Here is a 25492-nt window from a genome sequence, read left to right as displayed (position 1 = left end):
TTTTTAAATTAATAAATATATTTATTTTCAGGTAAGATAAACATAATAATACCATTTATCTCGTCTGGATGATTTAGTTCTTGTCACCCTGTTGTCCTCCCGTCGTGAAAAAAGGCTGTCCTCACTCAGGTTCGCATGGAGCTGGAAGGGGCGTGGCCTCCAGCTCCGGCTGAAAATCGGGAGATTTTTGGGAGAATATTTGTCCCGGGAGGTTTTCGGGAGAGGCGCTGAATTTCGGGAGTCTCCCGGAAACTTCGGGAGGGTTGGCAAGTATGACATGTGGACAATGCTGAAAAAACAAGTCCATGTCAGAAAAGCAACAAATTCTGCTGAACTGCACCAATTTTGTCAAGAGGAGTGGTCAAAAATTCAACCAGAAGCTTGTGGATTGCTACCAAAAGCGTCTTATTGCAGTGAAACTTGCCAAGGGACATGTAACCAAATATTAACATTGCTGTATGTATACTTTTGACCCAGCAGATTTGGTCACATTTTCAGTAGACCCATAATAAATTCATAAAAGAACCAAACTTCATGATTTTTTTTTTACCAACAAGTATGTGCTCCAATCACAAAAAAATAAGAGTTGTAGAAATTATTGGAAACGCAACACAGCCATGACATTAAGTTCTTTACAAGTGTATGTCAACTTTTGACCACGACTGTATGTAGTAGTTGCAGACTATAAACTGATCCAAAGGAGAAGAGAATATTTTTGTTTGTTTTTATTGAAACAGTTTACTGATAAATGACAGATGGTTGTCATGAAACCTTGATCTTAACCTCAAAAAATCATGGGCTAAAAAGTCATACGTCTTAATTAACATTGAATAGCAAGAGAATCCATGCTTCAGAGCAGACACTCAATTCACAAAGAAATCAGGCAAAATGCCCTTTTGACTTCAATAAAAAATATTAAATCTTTTTTTTTCCCCACTCTACCCATCTTTACACGGTACATGTTTGTTCACTTTTCAATAAGATAAAAAACGCTTAATACTGATTGTGAAACACTGGCATTAATTTACAAACATAATAATAATAATTTTAATATTAATAACAATAACAACCAATAATAACCATTATTCTTTTAAAAACCAAATGTAAAATGGAAGAAGTCAGTCATAAGTGTTGCATCTTGGCCCGCACAAACAGTAATGTTTTGGGGGTGAAGGACCAAATGGCATTTACATTTACCTGACACACAGTTACACACAAACACAGTATCAGGTCGTTGAGTATTTCTCTTTGCCATTTACACAATTTTGGGCACAGACAAAACTGCAGGCATGTGAATCACACTGACCAATCACCGATTGTTCCCACTGTCTGTAAAGCTTGGCTGGCCAATCAGGGCCTTGAAAAGCGACCTACTTCTTCAGCTTCATCGGATGTCTCAGCATTTCGAAGAAGGGAAAAATCTTCCAGGCGACAGGAATTTGTATGCGTTCCCAGCAGGCAGTCGGATGGAACGAGCACCGGGACTGCTGCTTGTAGAAATGGTCGGTGATGGAGCCCCTTTCTTGGGACTGGAGCAATGATGCCCATTAGAGTTCTTGCTCGCTCTCTCCACTGACTGTAGTCCCAGCTCCCGCAGCTCCAGGCTGTCTTGGGTATCATTAGGGGAGCAACGTCGTGGAGAGAGGTTTAGAAGGCTCAGTACATCCCTACTGGCAGATGCCAGAGGACTCGCAGAGCTGTGAACACCTCTGATGGGGCCCATATGCTGTTGCTGGACCGTAGCATTGGCCCAAAAGGTCTTCAGGTTATGGATGGCTTGGACTTTTTCATCAATGACTCCTCTTCTTAATCGGTCAAGGTCTGGGGTGTCGGCCGATGTGGCAGAGCCTGTGGACGAATAGGACAGGGCGGGGGATGGAGCACTACCAACCGGAGATTGGTGACCAGAACTGGGAGAGACATTACTTGGGGAACGAGATATGTGACCACTGTACGGGGAACTCGGGTACTTCAATTTGAACAGGGCATGACTGTCTGAAGTAGGGGACGGATGGCTGCCATCCTTTTGGGAAGACTCCGAGACAGCAGGACTATTGTAGCCGGAGCTTATTTTCTGCAGCGAAGATGACCGGGAGGGAGGTTTGGGTCTTGGGGAAGACTGAGCTCTGCCGCTGGCGCTGCTGTTAGGACGGCTAAAAGCACTCGTTTCCGAGGAACGGAAGGCGCTACTCTGTGGGGAACTTTCTCCTGCAGTTCCACCTTCTGGCCTGGCTCGTTGGAGACTGCCTACAGCCCGTAGATGGCTGTGAGTCTCCTCTAGAATCTTCTGGGCCAACTCCTGAGGATCAAGAGGAGCACTTTTTTCCTCTTGAGACTTCACAGTACTGTCGGTCTCGGTACTGGACTGGTCGGATTCGCCTGTGTCAGAGCTGCTCACCTTACCCACCTTTTGGAACGGTGAGTTCGGGCTGGGAACGAGGCAGGTTTTGACCGGGGAAGTGGGGGTGCTGACGCTGCCTCTTGATGAAACCGATACCGTGTAACCTCTCCCAGCCCCGGTGCTAGACCCGGCAACAAACCCTCGGCCTCCTCGGTGTTGTCGCTGGTTGTGGCCTGGCGGCAGGGGTAAAGAGTCACAGTGGCTTCCGAGTGGTTCACTACTGATAATAGAGAAGCCCTCATATTCCTCCTCCTCCCCTCGGGCTGCGGAAATAGCAGCCGCTGCTCCATGAGGAGAGGAGCGGCTACGGGGAACGTGAGGGTGCTTGTGAGCCGCGTAGTGCGCTGCGGCACCGCTGCGGTGTCGATGACTGAGAAAGTCGCAGTCGGACTTGGAAGCAAAGCTCATGGACGAGGCCACGGAGCTGAGGCTGTAGACGGAGATGGCGTCTGATGCCTGATTGTCCAGGCAATGAGGAGAGAAGGGAAGGCTCGAATATCCCGTTGGTAAGGGGTTGGAAACAGACTGTGCTGAAGCCAAAGACTCAAGGGAGGATGAGCTGTCTAGGCTCAGACGCTTAGGCAGCTCTGTGGAGTCTGCAAGATATGATGAAAAACAAATATTAACACACAATCACCACAAACAAAAAATGACAAATCACAAATACGAACCAAAAAGTGCCAGCAGAGACTGCAGAGCAAAGTGCAATGTGCGGCGGTTGGCGAGCTTGCCCGTTTTTAGCACCACTTCTTCTTGGCCCACCTCGCACAAGTCGAAACCTGGGCGTGAAAAGATAAAGAAATTACGTACGTGGCTGGAAGTGCCGTGGGACGCTTCAGTCGGGAGGGAGCTGACTCACCGAGTGCAGCCAGGAATTCATGGCATCCTGGCAACCTCCAGAGTTGCACGCTAATCGACACCTGAATGGGCAGGAGAGAAAAGTCCTGCTCCTTTTCGCCAGTCTGAAGCTGCACTAGCACCTGGTGGAGCTTAAAAAAGGACAGAACCAAAAAAGTTGCAATTTAATAACAGAAAGTAGCACTGATTGTATTGTTGGTAAGTACAGTGGAACCTCGATTCACAAACCCCTCATTGTACAAACTTTTTGATTTTCGAACGCTATGATTTGGTGTAAAAAAAATTCTTAGTGAATGCACTGCAAAAACAGAAATCTAAGTAAGATTAAATATCTCAAATAAGGGTGATATTTGCTTATTTTCTGGCTGATAAGATAATTCTTCTCACTAAGCAGATTTTATGTTAAAGTGTTTTACTTGTTTTAAGGGTTTTGGTCCTAAATGATCTCAGTAAGATATTACAGCTTGTTGCTGAGATGTTATGACCTATATTGAGTAAAACATGCTTGAAACTAGAATATCATCTGTTGCAAAGCTGTGTCATCAACACTCACAAGTATACAACTACTTTTTTAAAGCAATAATTTCTTACTTCAAGCATGTAAAAAAAAATCATGGCTTTGACACAATTGTCTTATAATTAAAACAGATGACAGCCAAATGGACTTTGCTGTTTTAATTTCAATGAAACAATAGAAAATACGTACTCATATAGTAGTACAGTTATTATTAGTGAGAATATACTTATTTTAAGGTATTTTTGGGTTCATTGAGGTTAGCTAATTTTACTTGTTTTGGAAAGTCTTGACAAACCAAACTTTCTTGTTCTAATGGCAGATAATTTTGCTTAGTTAAAAAAAATACCCCTAATTTTTGTATTTTTTTTTTCTTGTTTTTGAACACTGACTTTTTGCAGTGTGAACGTTTCATCCACCCATTGTGTTCCTGCAGGGCAGCCATTTTGTGACTGGAAGCACATCCATTATGGGCTGGCTGAAAAATCTCCATTCATTCAGCAGAGTGCTGCTGTTATTAGCTAATGTGTTACGTTGTGTGCTTTTTAAGTGTCTTTTTTAGCCTTTTAACATCACATTTCCAGTTTTGCTAGCTCAACATGAGTCTAAAGAAAGCAATTGACAAGCGATGTGTGGTTTGAAACATTCAGGAAGTATCCACAGCGTTGTCAAAACTGCCCTTCCACCTGCTGCAGGCAAAAAAGACAAACCAACAAAGTGAAGTGTATTTTTATTTGTTATTTCTAATTATTGTAGCAACCTGGCTGTTAAAGTTAAGGGGTTTTGTGATTTTAAATTCCGAATGCACCACCGGGCTAGTGCCAATCATACTTGCCAACCTTGAGACCTCCTAATTCGGGAGATAGCTAGAATTCACTGAAATTCAAGTATATGTATATATATATATATATACATATAAAAGAAATTATTGAATTTCAGTGTTCATTTATTTACACATATACATACACACACACATAACACTCCTCTCTACTCATTGTTGTATTAGAAAGTGCAATGCTTTGCAGCCAGTAGCACAGCATTTGAAGGAGCATAGGTATGGGAAGCATCTGTGAAATTTAATTTGCAGGAAAGGAGTGAGTTTAGGGTTGAATTGTCCATCCTCGTTCTATTCTCTGTCACTATCTTTTTTTGGACATTACTACTTGCCGTAGTTTTGAAGCAATGCATGATGGTATTCCGGATGTTGTGTGTCAGTGTATTAACGTGCCGGCTGGAATAAACACACGCTGAGCAATAGCTCTGTGCCTGCCTACTTTATGGGTTATAGATAAACCTATGGATAACGGAGACATATATAATAGTCTCCTTCTTGTTGTGTGTGCAGTTGTGCACTGAGCTCCAAAAGCCGTAGATGTTATAACGTGACTGGGCCGGCACGCTGTTTATATGGAGGAAAAGTGGACGTGACGACAGGCTGTCCTTACTCAGGTCCGGCTGGAAATCGGGAGAAATTCAAGAGAATGGTTGTCTCAGGAGATTTTCGGGAGGCACTGAAATTCGGGAGTCTCCCGGAAAATTCGGGAGGGTTGGCAAGTATGGTGACAAAGTGTGTGTGTGTGTGTGTGTGTGTGTAAGCAGGGCGGCTGCGTAAGGAGGACAGTTCAGCTAGTTGTTTATTAAACAGAAAGTTGATCACCCCCTTGTTATGTTTGTTTGATATACATACTTTATAGCGCTTTATATTTTGTTCAAAATGTCCAAACCATTACGAAAATAGGGACTTTATTTTTTACTATTATTCATGTTTGCATTGTTTCTTACGAAGAAACTTGCTTCAATATACAAACTTTTCTGGTGTTCCAGAAACAATTAACTTTGTAAATCGAGGCTCCACTGTACACAGTATATCAAATTACACACTTTTTAAAAGTATATTGGTGTACTTTTTGTGTGTAACCCAATGTGACTTCACATATTCCTGTCAAAAAAGTTTCTACATCCACTAAAATGAATAACAAAACATATGTGACTACATCTTTTGCAAGCAGTTTTCAGCTTTGAATAGGCTTTAAGGGCAGGAGAACGTTATGGAGAGCCACACGTGCCTCCGCCTGTTATGTTTGGGGATTACTTAGCTGAGAACAGAGACACCTTTGTCAACACATAGCAAACCTGCTTTTGTCCTCACTTCTCATTTTAACACCTTTGACCAAGGGTTGTAATATATCTCAAAATACATTTTGGGCCTGATTTACTAAACGTTTGCGTGTACTCAAACACGTGCAAACTTAATAGCACACGCAACGCTGATCTACTAAACGTGTGCAAAGCGGACCGTGTCTCCTAAGTGAGCAGAGTAAGGCGTGCAATCCATTTTGCGTCTCTGTTGTCAAAATATAAGCTGATCATCAAAATGCCTACAATACTGGGAAAGGAAGATGCAAATAGGGATGTTTGATAAGAAATTATCGAGTTCGAGCCCATTATCGAATCCTCTTATCGAACCGATTCCTTATCGATTCTCTTATCGAATCCAGATAGGTTGTTGTATATGGAAAAAAACACAATATTTGGTTTAACAAAAGCCACTTTTATTTTATAAGAAAAAAATAAAATAAAATAAAAAAATAAATATTGACTGTTACCCCCCTAAAAAGAAAAAAAAAGAAGTATTGACTCGTTACCCAAAGTATATTAAGTGGGACTTTTCGGAAAAACAAATATATACAGTAACACAAAAACAACATGTCTCTGTGATCACTATAGGTGTATAAATAATAATATAGTGTTAAATAAAATCAGTCCCTTGGGCACAAAACTGGAAATAATACAGCTCTCCAAAAAGTGCACTTCTGCTGCTATTGGAACATACTAACAACACACTATGACACTAAGAACACCACAGTCATCAATCAACAATTCTTCCCCCCGTACATGAGAGCGAAGCCTGGCAATAATTGCATATTGCCTGTTCTGCCCTCACTACACGTGTTGAGGTTATACAGTTGGCAGACAGTTAACAAACAATCCAAAGCAGATGAATCCATTTAGTCTCTTTATTGTTGTTGATCTTGCTTTGTCTTTTCCTATCTTTACTTTTGTTTTGCACTGGACTGTTTTTTTTTTTTTTCCACTGAAATACACACAATGACAAATGTATAAGCTATGTGATTCAATTAACATACTGAAATGTAATACACAATATGTAAATATTAGCTTCACACAAAACAGTACTATCATCAAACAAATACTTCTGAGTGTTGAAACTATTTCGATGGTGGAAAGATACGACTGGCCGCCATTTTAAGTTCTCAAAACATCCATTGAAACAGTGCACAAAAATTGTTTTTCAATAAACATCTTAGTATCAAACTTAACCAATTTCCACCTTAATATTGAGTTACATAAACAAGTTAAACAGTTTATTTACAGATTTATCTTTTCGAAGGCTTGTAAGAGCTAACACAACTTGTCTACTTCTCAATTGTCTCAAGTCGGAAGTGCCCAAACTAATGACGCGTAGTATTTTCATATCGCCACAAGGTGTCAGTAAGAGTCTACAATCAAATGAGCATAACATTGCAGGTCCCACAGGGCATTTCCTGTACGTGGGAAGGGATTCGTTCCCAGGGATTCGAATAAAGAACCAACTCTTTTTCTTTACTATAGTGGCCTCGATAACGGAAACCGGTTCTCAAAGAGGGATTCGAGTCCATGGAATCGGTTCTTTTCTTATCAAACAACCGGGAGAACCGATTTCGAACATCATCCCTAGATGCAAATATATATTATTTAGCACACACAGTGTGATTTATCAACACTCATCACCGTTTTGGGAGCACTATTTTGCATTTTATTAAGCATTAATGATCAAGCAAGAATAGGAGGAAATATTCCCACACTTTTCATGTTTTTACTCGTAATGTCGATGCGAGTGGCGGTGCTGACTCGCGTCCCTACAGAAAAACACGAGTGATCACGTCACGACTATTGCAACAAATGTATCTGTCGGCGACAATTGTTATTGTCGACATTTATGAATCGTTGCACCCTTATATTTAGCACAGGCATCTGGAAGTCAACGCACCGCAGGCAGTGGAAACGAACACATTGACTTGAATACAAACGCATGCTGTGGAAATCTGGGTTTAGCACTGCGAAAAGTCAGTGTTCAAAAACAAGAAAGAAAATTACATAAATTAGGGGTATTTTACTTGAACTAAGCAAAATTATCTGCCAATAGAACAAAAAAAATGTGGCTTGTCAAGACTTTCCAAAACAAGTCAAATTAGCTAACTTCAATGAACCCAGAAATACCTTAAAATAAGTATATTTTCAATGATAACAAGTGCACTTTTATTGGTAGAAAAAACAAATATGAGACCTTTTTGCTCAATATGTTGAAAAATATTCTTAAATTAAGTAAATGCTAGTGCCATTATCTTGACATAATGATATGCGCTCGACATTACATTTCTTGAAACCAGCAAACTTATACTAAAAACTAAGTTATTGTTCTTAATGGAAAGGCAACGAGGCAACCGCTTGTTACTCTCGGGGTCTCCTAGCCGCTCAGGCAAATCATATGGTCTAAAAATGCATTTTTCCATCGACAACAACAATAAAGAAAATTACATAACTTAGGGGTATTTTACTTGAACTAAGCAAAATTATCTGCCAATAGAACAAAAAAAATGTGGCTTGTCAAGACTTTCCAAAACAAGTCAAATTAGCTAACTTCAATGAACCCAGAAATACCTTAAAATAAGTATATTTTCACTTATAACAAGTGCACTTTTATTGGTAGAAAAAAAATATATAAGACCTTTTTGCTCAATATGTTGAAAAATATTCTTAAATTAAGTAAATGCTAGTGCCATTTTCTTGACATAATTATATGCGCTCGTCATTACATTTCTTGAAACCAGAAAATTTATACTAAAAACTAATTTATTGTTCTTAATGGATAGGCATGAGGCAACCGCTTGTTACTCTCGGGGTCTCCTAGCCGCTCAGGCAAATCATATGGTCTAAAAATGCATTTTTCCATCGACAACATGACATCATCGCGCCAAGTGCGCGCTCTTCCAGTCAATTAGTGCGCATATATACACCCAGGCCAAAATGTTTTTAATTGTAATTTTGAAGAATTTATCTGAATGTGCATGAACTATTTCTGTTCAAAAGTGTTAGAAATGTCACATGTTAAATGTTTAAATATTAACTGTCAGTTTGCTGTACTGTGCCAACTGCACTACTATATGAGTACGTATTTTCTATTGTTTCATTGAAAATAAAACCGCAAAGTCTATTTAGCTGTCATCTGTTTAATTATAAGACACACTTGTGTCAAAGTCATGATTTTTTTGTTCATGCTTGAAATAAGAAAGTATTACTCTAAAAAAATAGTTTTATACTTGTGAGTGTTGATGACACAGCTTTGCAACACTTGATATTCTAGTTTCAAGCATGTTTTACTCAATACAGGTCATCAAATCTCAGCAACAAGCTGTAATATCTTACTGAGATCATTTAGGACCAAAACCCTTATAACAAGTAAAACTCTCTAACATAAAATCTGCTTAGTGAGAAGAATTATCTTATCAGACACAAAATAAGCAAATATCACCATTATTTGAGATCTTTAATCTTACTTAGATTTCAGTTTTTGCAGCGTAGATCTAATCAGTGGCCTAGTGGTTAGAGTGTCCGCCCTGAGATCGGTAGGTTGTGAGTTCAAATCCCGGCCGAGTCATACCAAAGACTATAAAAATGGGACCCATTACCTCCCTGCTTGGCACTCAGCATCAAGGGTTGGAATTGGGGGTTAAATCACCAAAAATGATTCCCTGGCGCGGCCACCGCTGCTGCCCACTGCTCCCCTCACCTCCCAGGGGGTGATCAAGGGTGATGGGTCAAATGCAGAGAATAATCTCGCCACACCTAGTGTGTGTGTGACAATCATTGGTACTTTAACTTTAAGTTTAACTTTAATGCAACACGCCCACTAATAGTACACGCTGGTTTATAGATTGCACATGCTGTTTAGCGCGAGGTATTTTGATCTTAGTAAAACAGGCCCTTTATCTTTGGGATATAACATAAATATGAACATGTATGCAATGGAATACAGCACATATTTGCTACGCTACAGTCTATGCATGCAGATGGTGATGACATGGCAGCTATAACTACAAGACAGTGGTGTTACAGAAGGTGAGGCAGGAAGAGGCTAGTGTGGGATGGAGTGCAGGTAGGTGAAGGCCCACTTACCATTGCCACCATATTTTTAACAGCCTTCAGATTGCACAGTAGGGGAAAGGGAAGAGAGAATAGGTTTTTAATTGCATGCACACACACCATTCACAAAGCTCACAGGGGTTCAAGTCAATGAAAAGGATAACAGGAGCAGTATCGTGTAATATCATACCCTGGGGCAAAATAAGTTGTAATGGTTTATTTGGAACATTACTTGAAAATGAAGGTAACAAAAACTGCTTATTGCCACAAATAGGTAGCCATTCACTTAAAACACGTGTTAGCCTCACGTGACGCAGAAATGCGGATAAAGATTATTCTCTGGCGTCACATGCTTGAGTGTAAGAGAACAAGACTTTAGATAAAACCCAGTACTTGACGCAAAGCTAGTTAGGCTTCACTGCCGCATTTCATACAGATTAAATTGAAGCCTAAAGGTGCCAGAGCATTAGTGTGTATCCAGACCTGACGTAATACGATTATGCAATGACAAATATGTGCGCTATTAACTAATCAGACATTCCTACAGTAAAGTTGCGAAAACGATGTTGTGTATCCTGTGCAATCGATGCGTTCATACCCGATTGATGAGCTGCTCCCCTGCCTCCGAAGCTGTGATGAGTTTACACAAAGCCTGGAGGGCTTGTGGTGGCAGACCTGAAGGGCAAGATTAAAGATAAAAGAGATCAGTGATATTATTTGTCAACCGAGCACATTTCTTTGATTGATTGATTGAGAAGTTTATTGACATCTTAAAGAATTGAATCCATGTAATGCTTTAAAAAGGCAAATGGATGGCACAAAAAGCCAAAAGGATTGTTTCCATTGTGGTCCATTAATTTCTAATATTCCAATATGGGTATCACGGACAAGTACCGAAATCGATTCCATTTCGATTTCCATTTCGAGGATTTAAATGGCTTAATCACAATTCAATTGGATCTACACTGAAATAATAAAAAAATGTCTCAACTAGGTTACAAAATACGGATTACATTTTTTCTCTTCACCATACACAACTTTGGGCAGTTTAAGCGTGAACTGTAAACAAGAGTGCCTCAAGTCTCATGAGTGCAATTTTGAAATAGGAAAGGAATTGCAAGTAAAATTGTACTTGTATTGCAAATTATATCACAACAAATTCAATCAAGGTATTGTTTCTTCAAGTGAAAAATGATAATAACAGTAAATATGGAAGTTTTTTTTGTTAGCGCGGTCAAACGTAAAATGTCAGATGTAACACACGCGGATTTTATTGTGAAGGGTCGAAATTGTGCATTTATTTTTTGCACGTCTGCAAAGTTTGTGCAAACCGGCACAGTTATGCACAAATGGCTGTGTGAAAACAGGCGACCGTGTTGCAATGACAGTGGATGGAGACGATTTTAAAAAATTGAAATATTACACAAATGTCTTTTCAGCAAGGACATTTTATAATTTTATAGCTGCTTGACGACTGAAGCAGTTGATTAAAACAAATTCAATTTAGTTGTTTTGGTGTCTGCTGGCGTTTTTGTTTAATTGTGTTTGTTTTTTCCAATTGGAAATATATCTCCTACATGAAATTTTTTTTTGCAATATACATTTTCTTGCTATTGGGTTGTTCATGATGCACCATCACAACACCACAGCGCCTTCCAGAACACACCTTCTGCGTGATAAAAGTTCTGATGTCTAGATCAGTGATTTTCAACCAGTGTGCCGCGGCACACTAGTGTGCCGTGAGAGATCGTCAGGTGTGCCGTGGGAAATTATTTAATATCTCCTTGTAACCATTGTTGGGTGTCTGTCTGTGCTATAATAAAGTACGGCAGATAATGTAATACTCTTCTATTTCGGTAGGTGGCAGCAGAAGGCGATAAATACCTGTAAAGACAATCGAGGTAGCGCTGCGCGACACGTGACAGTGACAGTTTGGGATAGCAGCAAAACGAGGCGAGCAAGTGACAGTGATCGAGAAGTTTTTGAGAAAGGAAAATGCAAATGCCGAACAGGGTCCTGGACAAAATTCTGACCCAGATGAAGGCTCTAGTATGAGTGGTCGACAAAATAAAAAAGACAAGACGGTGACCTCGAGGCAATACAGCGAAAGCTATCTTTCATTTGGATTTACTTTCACCGGGGATGCGACAGCACCGACTCCGCAGTGCTTGGTGTGTGGTGAGAAGCTATCTAATAGCGCCATGGTGCCAAGCAAGCTTAAACGCCACCTCTAAATGAAACACCCTTCCGTTCAAAACAAGCCGATGGACTATTTTGTACGCTTACGTACAAACAATGAGAAACAGGCAACTTTTCTGAGAAAAACCTCAAAGGTAAACGAGAGAGCCCTCAAAGCTAGCTACCTTGTTGCTGAACTTGTAGCTAAATCAAAAAAGTCCCACACTGTGGCAGGAACATTAATACTGCGAGCTTGTAAAGCCATTGTAAATTAGATGCTCAGGCCCAAGTTTCACACTAGGCGAGTATAAATACATTTAGAAACTATATTATTAACTAGGGATGTCCGATAATATCGGCCGATAAATGATTTAAAATGTAATATCGGAAATTATCGGTATCGTTTTTTAAATTATCGGTATCGTTTTTTTTAAATTTTTATTAAATCAACATACAAAACACAAGATACACTTACAATTAGTACACCAACCCAAAAAACCTCCCTCCCCCATTTACACTCATTCACACAAAAGGGTTGTTTCTTTCTGTTATTAATATTCTGGTTCCTACATTATACATCAATATATATCAATACAGTCTGCAAGGGATACAGTCCGTAAGCACACATGATTGTGCGTGCTGCTGGTCCACTAATAGTACTAACATTTAACGGTTAATTTTACTCATTTTCATTAATTACTAGTTTCTATGTAACTGTTTTTATATTGTTTTACTTTCTTTTTTATTCAAGAAAATGTTTTTAATTTATTTATCTTATTTTATTTATTTATTTTTTTTAAAAAGGACCTTATCTTCACCATACTCGGTTGTCCAAATTAGGCATAATAATGTGTTAATTCCACGACTGTATATATCAGTATCGGTTGATATCGGTATCGGTAATTAAGGGTTTGGTCAATATCGGAATATCGGATATCGGCAAAAAGCCATTATCGGACATCCCTATTATTAACTATATGTAATATATACTGTGTTAGAGTGTCATTTTGTGTCATTTTGGTTGGTGGTGTGCCGCAGGATTTTGTAAATGTAAAAAGTGTGCCGCGGCTCAAAAAAGGTTGAAAATCACTGGTCTAGACCACGCTTCAATATCGCCTAGAAAATATGGTTGATATCACATCTGTGTTCTGCGTGTCAACAAGAACACAGAACACAGGACCACAGGTTGGTCCATATGATGCCATAAATGTGGCGGGAAATGAGTGTCTCCATGGTGACAGCTAGTATACATGCAAAATTGTAATTTAAACAGGGTGGTCTGCACCACTTTTGCACTGGTTATTAATTGTACACGTAATCTTAGTAGATCAGCCGCAACACGCCCATTGATAGTACACAAAATGTTTGTAGTTTGCGCCACGCTGTTTAGCACGTGTTCTTCGGATTTTAGTAGATTAGGCCTTAAGCGTGGTATCGTGCCCATGTATGTTTGTCACATACCCAGAAGTGATTGTAAAGTGGTACTGCACTGTTGGAGCCTGTCTCCTGGGTCGGCAGTGGGAAAGAAAACTGCAGCAGGGATTCCGGTGCCTGCAGAGTCGAGGCGGAAGCCCACGGCCGTCAACAGGGCCTGCCACCCAGGGACTCCGCCCACTTTATTTTCCACACTTTGCTGCGACGTGTACATGGAATTACGCTGACCATTCTGGATCCTCTGAAGAGACTTCTCCACCTGTAACAGTGCAATATTAGTTTCAGTGTTGCACATACTTGTGCTGTTATACACATATTGTGTGTCCGTGTCTAACCAGGTGGAGTAAAACTCGCAGGGCATCCCGTGCACGTTCAGGATACTGCAGGATCTCCGCTAAAGCTTGCCCGATCAAAGAGGAGGGGCTGTTCAGTTTCACATCACTGCCAATCAGCATGTAACCTTGGATGAAAATATAACCATAATTAGCACATATTCAGTATATTTAACATACTAATAAATGAATTTGCGATTAGTCACTAACCTGCCCAGTTGGAGGGGTGCGAGTACTGCTTGCTGCTCTGTACAGTTTTCATGGCATCGGCCAGCGCGGCACTAGCCTTGGTCCCATTCAGAAGGGCAGTGTAGAAGGCATGGACAAAAACCTTGGAAGCTGCCACAGGGACGGGCCACAAGGACACAAGAACACACTGAGCTCCCGCAGCCAGGAAGGAGCGGGTCAAGCCCACAACACCGTCTGCTGTCACCTTGCTGCTGGACTCCAGGTAGGAACTAGGACACAACAATGAACAAATTTGAAAGAAGTCGATGACTTTGATTTGTTCATTTTACCAAATGTTTCCTTTAAAGGGGACCTAGGATGATCTCAATCTACATTCAAAACACAGTCTAGATCAGTGGTTCTTAACCTGGGTTCGATCAAACCCTAGGGGTTCGGCGGACCCTCCGCCGCGGAGGTCGAGACTAATCCGACTCATCGTCTAAATAAAAACTTCTCCCTATCGGCCTATTATGGATACGACAACAGCAGAAGTCACACTGATTTGTTGTGAGTTTATGCACTGTGTTGGTTTTGTTCTTTGAACAAGGTGATGCTCATGCATGGTTCATTTTGTGCACTGGAAAAATATATATATATATATATATGTTGACCACAATTTTTTTTCCCATTTTACATAGATTCACCCGGTCACATCATTAGGTACACCACCACACTCGATTCAGACTGTGCATGAAAAAAACTGCTTTTAGCAGCAATATGTTATCATGCAGATGCCAAAATTATATAAAAATAATATGGTATACTAGATTGTTTTCTTTACTTAATGTCTATATAAACATGTCCACCTTGCTATGTAACGTAGCCAGTCTGCAAAACTCTGCAAACAGAGACATCCAAAACTACGTGCAAACTAATGCCAAAATGCATGAACCTTATGATTTGACATTGTTTAACACGAGTATCCAACACTGTAACAACATTAATTATCTGTCTTGTCTTTTAACAAAGAAACAAGGAAGTCACAATCTTCGTTCAATGAATGTTCTGCAATTTGTCTTCCCCAAAGTAAGAACTGAACTGGACAAGAAAGCATTTATGTTTTCAGCAACTAATGCTTGGAATAACCTGCAATCGGATCTTCAACTTCAAACCCTTGTTACATTAAAATAGTTTAAAGCTTCTGTGAAATGATTGCAGTCTACCTTGTCTGTATGCACATGTGTCATGTGAGCAAGCTTTAATGTTGTAAATTTGATGTTTTATGTGTTGTTTACTGTTTTTAATGTAACCTTGCTGCTGCCGTCTTGGCCAGGTCTCCCTTGGAAAAGAGATCTTTGATCTCAATGGGATTTTACCTCTTTAAATAAATAAAGGCTAAATAAAATAAAAAAACATGTCAGAAAAGACAAAATTCATCATAGGTCCCCTTTAAATGTTTTTCTACAGCAACTTAAGCCATATTTGCCAACCTTGAGACCTCAGAATTCAGGAGATGGGAGGGGGTTTGGAGGTAGCGGGGGTGTATATTGTAGCGTCCCGGAAGAGTTAGTGCTGCAAGGGGTTCTGGGTATTTGTTCTGTTGTGTTTATGTTGTGTTACGGTGCGGATGTTCTCCCGAAATGTGTTTGTCATTCTTGTTTGGCGTGGGTTTACAGTGTGGCGCATATTTGTAACAGTGTTAAAGTTGTTTATACTGCCACCCTCAGTGTGACCTGTTGATCAAGTATGCTTTGCATTCACTTGTGTGTGTGTAAAGGCCGCAAATATTATGTGATTGGGCCGGCACGCTGTTTGTATGGAGGAAAAGCGGACTTGACGACTAAAGGCAGTGCCTTTAAGGCACGCCCCCAATATTGTTGTCCGGGTGGAAATCGGGAGAATGGCTGCCCCGGAAGATTTTCGGGAGGGGCACTGAAATTCGGGAGTCTCCCGGAAAAATCTGGAGGGTTGGCAAGTATGACTTAAGTGCTGCCCTATGTAGCCCACCTACCCAAGCACAACCAGCTTGACAGGTAACCTCAGGTCCAATATATCTGCAGCTGTCAGCAGAAACTCCTGTAAAGGTGGACTATCACAGATACTCTCCACATCGCTGCTGTCCTCCTGCATGTGGAGAGACTCCGGATTGGTGTAGCTGCTCCCGATAGATCCTTTCCTGCCACGTCCGCTACTTCCTCTCCTTCCCCTGGCACCTCTGCCGATGGTGCCCCCTCCCACATTTGCACTCGCTGCACTAGGCACGCTCTCGGGGTTCGGGGTTAGCACCAGAGCTGCGAGTTTCCAGGAAATGTGAGTAGCAAAGTGGGCACACTCCGCTTGTGTGAGGGCACTCATGACCCTTTCTTTGGTGGCCGCAGGGCCAGCAAGAGGTTGGCATCCCAGTAGCTCGGCTACCATGAGAGCCTCCTCTTCTGCGGAGGGCATGGGCCCCCACAGCCAGCGGTCCATCACAGGTGAGGGCAGCCTCGGGTTCCCCACCACTGCTGCCATTGACACACCACCGCAAGGCGCTGGACCAGGACGCCGGGAGTGAACCTAAATCCACAACAATAGTTAGATTCAGAACGAGTGTTGCAGTTTAGATTTTCATCAACTTTTATAATAAGATGAACCTTTGCACAGGACCCAAGGCCCTGGATTGAGGGCACAGCAATGAGGCTAAAACGCTCATATAAGTACTCATTCGATGAGCTTCCTTTAAGCAGAGCGAAGGGGATCAGGTAAAGTTCTCCCTCCAGCACCATGACAAGTTGTCTGTGTCTGCCCACAGGCCCACTGGAGTGCATCAAACCCTGAAAAGGAAAAGCGCGATGATGCAGTAAGAAAATAAAGCGTGCAGTGTGCTGGCCTCATCTCTCCCGTAGAGAGGTAATGCTCACCCCCTCCATAGGTGCAATGAGCAAATCGTAAAGTGCTCGGAGCGGAGGCTTTCCGAGGTTGCTGGAGCGACGAGACAGGGAGGAACAACCGTCTTTTGCAGGAGACACGGTGTTACTGAACAGGCTGGTCATGCTCTGGCAGCTCCTGCAAGAAAAAAACCAACATTGTTACCAATTACGTTAAGGCACTTTAATTAACTTAACTTGCCTTTATAAAGTTCTTCACTAAAGATGATAAGATAACAGTACATTTGAATTAAGAACCCATCCATCTTAGTACAGATGATATCATATTTGACACGGCATGATATTGCATCCTGAGCGAAAACATTATGAAAAAATGTTCTTGCTTATTCAGTCCATGTGTCAATGTCCATTTGCTGTGTAGAAGAAGTATAGTCCAGTCACTGCAGTTTTCTGTCTATTTGTGTTTTAACACTTGGGTGAAAAGAGTCAAAATACAGTATATTATTGCATACAGTTGTCCCTCGCCACAGCGCTTTAAAAGTCAGTGTTCAAAAACAATAAAAAAATAAATAAAAAAATAGGGGTATTTTATTTGAACTAGGCAAAATTATCTGCCAATAGAACAAGAAAATTTGGCTGGTCAAGACTTTCCAAAACAAGTAAAATTAGCTAACCTCAATGAACCCAAAAATACCTTAAAATAAGTATATTCTCACTAATAACAAGTGCACTTTTCTTGGTAGAAAAAAAAAGAGACCTTTTTGCTCAATATGTTGGAAAATATTCTTAAATTAAGTAAATTCTAGTGCCATTATCTTGACATAATGATATGCGCTCGGCATCATGATTTTTTTTTTCATGCTTGAAGTAAGAAAGTATTACTTTAAAAAAGTAGTTTTATACTTGTGAGTGTTAATGACACAGCTTTGCAACAGTTGATATTCTAGTTTCAAGCATGTTTTACTCAATATAGGTCATACAATCTCAGCTACAAGCTGTAATATCTTACTGAGATAATTTAGGACCAAAACCCTAAAACAAGTAAAACACTCTAACATAAAATCTGCTTAGTGAGAAGAATTATCTTATCAGACAGAAAATAAGAAAATATAACCCTTATTTGAGATATTTAATCTTACTTAGATTTCAGTTTTTGCAGTGTGCGGCCTAATTACATCACTGATTTGTTTGGGATACAGTATTTTCTTCAAAAAACTCCCTCCACTCTTAATTAATAACAAGGTCTTAGAAAATGATTACAATTTTTAGGGGTGACTATGACAGAAGATCTATGCTGGGACATTAATACTGCTTCTACAGTTGGAAAGGCCCAACAACGTATTTTCTTTCTAAGGAATCTAAAATGTGCAAACATTCAGCAAAAATTAATGGTCAACTTTTACAACTGTGCCATCAGTAGTGTCCTAACACAGTGTTGTTCAACAGTCCGGTGTGCCGTGGGAGGTTATGTAATTTCACCTAGCTGGGTTAAAAGTATTTTTTGCAAACCAGTAGTTATAATCTGAAAATAATGTGCCGTTGTTGAGTGTCTGTGCTGTCTAGAGCTCGGCAGAGTAACCGTGTAATACTCAGTAGGTGGCAGCGGGTAGCTAATTGCTTTGTAGATGTCGGGAACGACGACGATGGTTTGTCATGATTCCAATATGCAGACGACAGCGGAAAGTAGCGTGCAGGTAAAGCAAAAATAAACAAAAGGCGATTGCCGCTAAGAAAAGGCATTGAATCTTAGGGAAGGCTATTATGCAGAACGAAACTAAAAACTGAACTGGCTACAAAGTAAACAAAAACAGAATGCTGGATGACAGCAAAGACTTGCAGCGTGTGGAGCAGAGACGGCGTCCACAAAGTACATCCTCACATGACATGACTATCAACAACGTCCAAGGATAACGTCCGCACAACTTAAATATTCTTGATTGCTAAAACAAAGCAGGTGCGGGAAATAGCGCACAAAGGAAGACATGAAACTGCTACAGGAAAATACCAACAAAACAGGAAAAATACTTTAAAATGGGAGCGCAAGACAAGATCTAAAACACTACACACAGGAAAACAGCAAAAAACTCAAAATAAGTCATGGTTGTGACAGTACACCTACTTTGAGACAAGAGTTATAGTGATGCATGGTTGGTTATGGTTTGAAGTCATATCCAACAATTGCGAGAACGACTTTTTATTGTCAATATCGACTGCTGAGTTTCATTTTGAATGTTTTCTGCTGGTGGTGTGCCTCCGGATTTTTTCAATAAAAAAATTGTGCCTTGGCTCAAAAAAGGTTGAAAAACACTGTCCTAACATACGGGTTTTTTAGTGTGGTTTGCTAACTGCACTAACAGGCCCTCCAAAACGGCGGGGAAAATGACAGGGACAATATTCCCCAGAGATGAGTGCCATGTACACCGCTCGCTGTCTTAAGCGAGTACGCAACATCCTGAAGGACAGGCACCACCCAGCACATGGCCTCTTCAACCTGCTAGCCTCTGGAAGAAGGTATAGGTCTATTTGCGCCAGGACCACCAGAATGTCTCACAGTCTGTATCCCCAGGCTGTCAGGCTGCTAAATGAACAGCCTGCCCCTTAACTGCCCCCGTCCATCTTAATACCTCACTCTTCACCACCTCAATAATTGTGCCCTGGACATTGCATTGCTGCAACACCGACATAACACTCTTCAGACGTCTGACTGTTTGCCCACCCCGCACCCCCCTTATCTCTACCTTCTTTACAGTGCTAATGAAAACTACTGTCAACCTGCACATCAATGCAGTGTCTATGCCGCTAGACTAAGCTCCAACAAAATCTCGTTGACATGTCTGACTTGTGTTATTATGACAATGACAATAAAGGAACTGATTGATTGATTAAAGCATTTAAAAAAAAAAAGGTTTTATTTAATAATTTTAAAGCATAAAAATGGCTCTATATATATATATATATATATATATATATATATATATATATATATATATATATATTGCAGTTGATAAAACATTGTCCTTTACAATTATAAAAGCTTTTTACAAAAATCTACTACTCTGCTTGCATGTCAGCAGACTGGGGTAGATCCTGCTGAAATCCTATGTATTGAATGAATAGAGAATCGTTTTGAATCGGGAAAATATAGTTTTTGAATTGAGAATCGTGTTGAATCGAAAAAAAATAGATTTTGAATCGAATCGTGACCCCAAGAATCAATATTGAATCGAATCGTGGGACACCCAAAGATTCGTAGCCCTAATATATATATATACATATATATACATATATATATATATATATATATATACATACATATATATATATATATATATATATATATATATATATATATATATATATATATATATATATATATATATATATATATATATATATATACCTACATACAGGCACTGTTTGGATTACGTGTACAATTAATAACAACAGGATTCCTCTTCCAACATGACTGTGCATCAGTGCACAAAGCAAGGTCCATAAAGACAAGGATGACAGAGTCTGGTGTGGATGAACTTGACTGGCCTGCACAGAGTCCTGACCTGAACCTGATAGAACACCTTTGGGATGAATTATAACTGAGACTGAGAGCCAGGCCTTCTCGACCAACGTCAGTGTGTGACCTCACCAATGCGCTTTTGGAAGAATGGTCGAAAATTCCTAAAAACACACTCCGCAACCTTAGAAGAGTTGAAGTTGTAATAGCTGCAAAAGGTGGACCGACCATATTGAACCCTGTGGGTTAGGAATGGGATGCCGCTTCAAGTTCATATGCGAGTCAAGGCAGGTGGCCAAATACTTTTGGCAATATTATGTATGTGCATGATTAGTGTGGATGTGAGTCTTGCCCATAGTCGGCTGGAATAGGCTCCAGCTCACTTGTTGGAAAATACATGGATGTTGAGAGAATCTGACAAGGCACAGTGTCTGAAGTAGAAGAAGTGTTCAAGACTCCACTAGGTGGCAGTGTTGGACTGTAGTATTGTGCAATTACAGCATGTGCAGTTGCCTTGGGACCTAAAATCATTTCAAGGCACCACTTAAAGAGATGGTTGGTAAAAAAATACAACCAAAAAACCCTAATATAATAGGTATGTCAGATATGCATTATGAATGAGTTCTGCCACAAATTGGAATGTGTTGACTCCCAATGTGCCCGTGTGTTTGAGTAAGAAGACACAACATACTGAGAACTTGCTAATGATGGCCATAGGGTAGAAAACCTTTGGTGCAGTAGGAGCACAGGGCCAGGTTTTATTGCCATACTTGTCACAAGCCTCCATCTGCTATTTCCTTCCCAGCCCCAGCCAAAAGGCATCTAGCTGGCTCTTATGGGAGCCCGAGGCCACGAGCTTCTCTCTAATGCCTCTCAACACTGGCCCTCTCTCTCTCAGCCTTTGGCATGAGCCTGGATGGAAAGCAAACAATCGTTTGTTAGCCTGACAGGATGGAAGAATGAGAGCAGAGTAAAGGGATAATCCAAGACAATGTGAGTGTCAAGTGTAGCTGGTGAACAGGCGGAGGATGGTTCTTTGCTAGTGTGGGTGCCTACTTTGGGGGTCAACGACACGTAAAACTGCTGATACAAAAAAAGGACAAAACAAATAATTATCTTACACAATATGTCTTTAGTGAAACCATACCTTCCAATGTGAAGGAATGTTAATTGTCGGATTTGAATTAGGGAGGTTCTGATCAGGGTTTTATGCTGCCGATCCCAATACCGATCATCCATGAATAAGATCAGTCGAAACCAACACCGATCCCGAACACATGTATAAACGGTACATTTTTCATTGATGTATGGTGAGTGCTGTTGAGGTTGACTAGTTTGATGCAACTGTTTGTTAAAAACAAAGTCAAAACTGCACAATAATTTAAAAAACGCAAAAACGATGATATACTATTGATCTAAAGCAGTTGTTTTTTTGCAAACAAAGTCATCCTCTGTCCAGGGAATTATTCCCTGAGTTTGTAAACTAAAAAAATATTTTCAGAAAATAAAAATATCGACCGAATCACTCTAGTATCAATCATATACTGATACTACCCTCGGTATCGACACCACCAATCTATGGATCGATCCGCCGTCTTACTGACTGTGTACTGACTGTGAGAATGCAGACCCACCAACAGTTGTTGTTATATTATCCTCTCTCAAACTGTTATTAATCTACTTGTTAATTTCCTGTTAATATCTGCTTATGTTCTGATGTATCGCAATTCCATCTACACTTCTTACACTTTCCCAAGGTGTTTCAAGCCAGCTTAGCGGTTGGCTTTGCTATTATTATGCCTGATCCTGGCTTTCTCTAAGTGTGTGTAACATGTTTAGCCTCATCTTTCAGTGAAAATAATATTTCATAAGGATGCTTAAGATACTAATAAATGCAGTTTATTTGCCGTTCTGAAAGTGATTATTATCAGTTTAGAAGAACAGCTCCACACTGTGTCTGAAGATACATGATTAGCATAATTTCCGGACCATAAACAGCTATTTTTCTTCCAAGCTTTGAACCCTGTGTGTTACGGCTCAAGCACCTGCTGCCACACATTCTTCTGTGCACTCCTCTGACCGCACTTCTGGACACGCCCACAGGCCTTCATCTCCTGCCGCGGCCGCGCCCTCGCTCACTCTGCAATCTACACACCTGACGCTGATGAGAGCTCCACGTCATTCTTAAGCCAGCGTGTCCAGTGTTCCACTGCCAGAACGTAGCTACTTGTACCTGTACAGTAAGCCCTACGTCTCTAGCTTTTTGCCTACGTGCTTCCCCGCTCTCCGTGTTTCCCCTCCTCTGTGCTCATTGTGTCTTGTCCTGTGTCGTCATCCCGCAGCTCCTCTTCGTTTCCTGGTTTCGAGATGTGTGTCTCGTCTCCCCAGATTCCCTCTGGACTTCTTGCCGCCTCCCTGGATCTCGACCTTTCGAATGCCCCCGGACTACGTCGCCTCGCTCCAGCCCTTGACCTCTTGCCTGCGGACCTCCGAGCCTGCCTTGCCCTCTCTGGACTTCCGCATCTTTCACAACATGCACCTTCAACACCCACCGAAAACACTCACCACGTATTTTGGTTAATTACACACGTCACCTACTTGTGCTTAATAAAACGCTGCAAGCTAAACGACGTCTCTGCCTCAGTGCCGTTTCCTTCTCCGCTGTACCGTTACACTAAGGCTTATAAAACGATGCGCCTAATTTATGGATTTCGCTAATGGCCGTAAAGTTTTGTATTCAACAAATTTTCATTGAAACACCGACAGACACTGAAAAGGTGTGTTATTGTTTGTGCTATGGTGCCATCTTTTGGGACACGTTTGCTCACTGCAGGTGCTGCTGGTTTAAAATGTATTTCCTGTTTCGTCCTTTTAACCGGAAGTACGACCGTCCATAGCATTTCTGCTAGAAAAGATTCTTCATTCAACAGTCCAAGCAACGTCTGTTTAGCGAATTGGAGAGCTGGCTCCTGCAGCTAGTGGGTCCATGACGATGACTTCTGTTTTATTTGATCAGTCGTTTTACTGCTGTGTGACAGGCATTGTTTGGAAACAATTAGGGTATGTAAATAAACATTTACAGAATCATTCGTACCGGTATATATCTGCGGCCTATGGTCCGGTGCGGCTAATATATGTAATTATATATATTTTTTCTAAAATTTGGTGGGTGGTGCGTTCTATAGTACGGAAAATATGGTCCCTGCTAGCTGCTTGTCAAAGAGCATCGGAGTTTCTGATCGGCTTTAAAAGGCATTAATCAGCAATGGCTATTAGATAGACTGACCATATGTCCTCTTTTCCCTGGACATGTCCTCTTTTGCGGGGCTGTCCGGGCGGAGTTTCTTAAATGCCTCAAATGTCCGGCATTTTGAGTTAGGGTTGCGTGTATTTTAATGTACGTTCAGGGTTAAGAAGGGGTTAAAAACAAAACAAATTGTGAAGGTGTACGCACGCAGCAGCATTCGTGAGGGAGGGGCAGAGACAGAGAGAGCGAGAGAGTTGTGATAAACGCACATGCGTCGCCAGGCTCTGCTTTTTATCCATTCATTTATCAGATTTAATTTTTTATTATCTATAGCAGGGGTGTCAAAAATGTGCCTCGGAGGCCATTTGCGGCCCACAGCTAATGTTTTAAAGGCCCACGGCACATTCTAAAAATACTATTAAAATAAACAAAAACATAACAAAAGTGAAATAAAAAAGCTTAAAGGTGAAATGTAATTTAGAAAAAGTTGCAATGTTGACTAATAAAACAAAGCTGTTTTTTTCTTTGCTCAAAACAATTGAAACAAAACAAAACAAAACATTGAATCAAAATCAATGTTATTATGAATTATTGACCTATCAAATATTCCACTTTGAAAAATATTTTTGGTGGAAGATTTTGCATGTTTTGTGTGTTTGCCATTAAAAACATAGTTTTGTTTGAGGGCGGAAAACAAACAAACAAAAAAACAACATAAAAAAAACCTAAAACATTTTGAAATGAGGGATAGATCTGAAGTTGATGTAGACTCCAGAGATTTAAGCGTTAAATATAAAAATTATGTATGCCCTGGCACACCATTATCATCATTTCATGACCGAAGCAAAACACTTTTTAAACTTTTATACTGAAATAAATACACCTACAACTTTTTAAATAAAAACATAGAAAAAACTACCAGCAGCAGTAAAGTTTAGATCCATGAAGGAAAGAAGAAAGTGAATGAATGTTTATAACTGAATACATTTACATATGTATACAAATTTGTTTTCTTTTTTTATTATTATTTTTAATGAATTAAGTATTAATTAAGTTTATGACAACCTTTTTCCAAAACACAATATCAGAATGTGAGATATAACAGGATAATGCATACGTTTATAATTTTTTTTCAAAATACTTACAAAAAAGTGGGACCCCAAAAATTTTACTGTGGGACCCCATTTTGAAAATTCCTAGCGCCAACACTGCTGTCAACAGAGGAGAAAAAATGCTTTATTTAAATAAATATATTATTTATAAAGCAAGTTTGAGTATCATTGGCAAATTTTCACCTAGTCCCGGCCTTGGCGTGCTGCCCGCCTTGGCACGCATATGTGTCCTCTTTTTGGGATTTCACAATATACCGGTAGTCAGCCTATATTAGGTACTTTTTCCACGGAAATCGGTGGCCGATCAATCGTCACAATTTGAAAGTATTCCAATAAAATTGCATCAGATGCCTTTGTAATACCTCTTAGAGAATGTTAGAATATTTTGTGTTTTTTACTTGTGTTTTAATTATAGGCTATTGTCCTTATAATACAGCCGTTAGATCCTTGAGCAGTAAGGCGGTACAGAATGCAATTCACACGCAGTTTATCATCATAACCCAGCGATGTATGCTTTGAACTGACAATGAGCTTTGCCTCTGTCCTCTCTTGCTTTAACAATGAGATCGATGGTCGGCTCCACAGTACAAGGAGCTATCTATTTCCTGGCTTTTTTTTTTTTTTTTTTTGAGGCAAAAAAAAGAATGAGTGGATTATTACCGGGAGCCC

The 25492-nt window shown here is 40.3% G+C and overlaps 1 protein-coding gene across 3 annotated transcripts in view; it reads right to left on the bottom strand.

Moving 5' to 3' along the window:
• Positions 1–724: 724 nt before the first annotated feature.
• LOC133623169 (tetratricopeptide repeat protein 28-like) overlaps positions 725–25492 on the bottom strand; it is a 632620-nt gene continuing 607852 nt past the window's right edge. For 2 of the 3 annotated variants that reach the window (XM_061986219.1, XM_061986221.1), the window contains 11 exons: positions 16987–17131; positions 16720–16899; positions 16098–16642; positions 14129–14376; positions 13922–14046; positions 13614–13845; positions 10573–10649; positions 10008–10031; positions 3261–3390; positions 3073–3180; positions 725–2997 (listed from right to left, as the gene is read on the bottom strand). In XM_061986219.1, the coding sequence (XP_061842203.1) occupies positions 1397–2997; positions 3073–3180; positions 3261–3390; positions 10008–10031; positions 10573–10649; positions 13614–13845; positions 13922–14046; positions 14129–14376; positions 16098–16642; positions 16720–16899; positions 16987–17131 (3415 nt within the window). In that variant the 3' untranslated portion in view covers positions 725–1396. The remainder of the gene's footprint in view (positions 2998–3072; positions 3181–3260; positions 3391–10007; positions 10032–10572; positions 10650–13613; positions 13846–13921; positions 14047–14128; positions 14377–16097; positions 16643–16719; positions 16900–16986; positions 17132–25492) is intronic. The other variant, XM_061986220.1, reaches the window with a different exon arrangement.

This window comes from Nerophis lumbriciformis, linkage group LG12, assembly GCF_033978685.3.
Source record: "Nerophis lumbriciformis linkage group LG12, RoL_Nlum_v2.1, whole genome shotgun sequence".
In the NCBI taxonomy this organism is placed as follows: domain Eukaryota; kingdom Metazoa; phylum Chordata; class Actinopteri; order Syngnathiformes; family Syngnathidae; genus Nerophis; species Nerophis lumbriciformis.
Note: the sequence above shows the minus strand (reverse complement) of the source record. Positions and strands in the feature narration are given on the sequence as shown.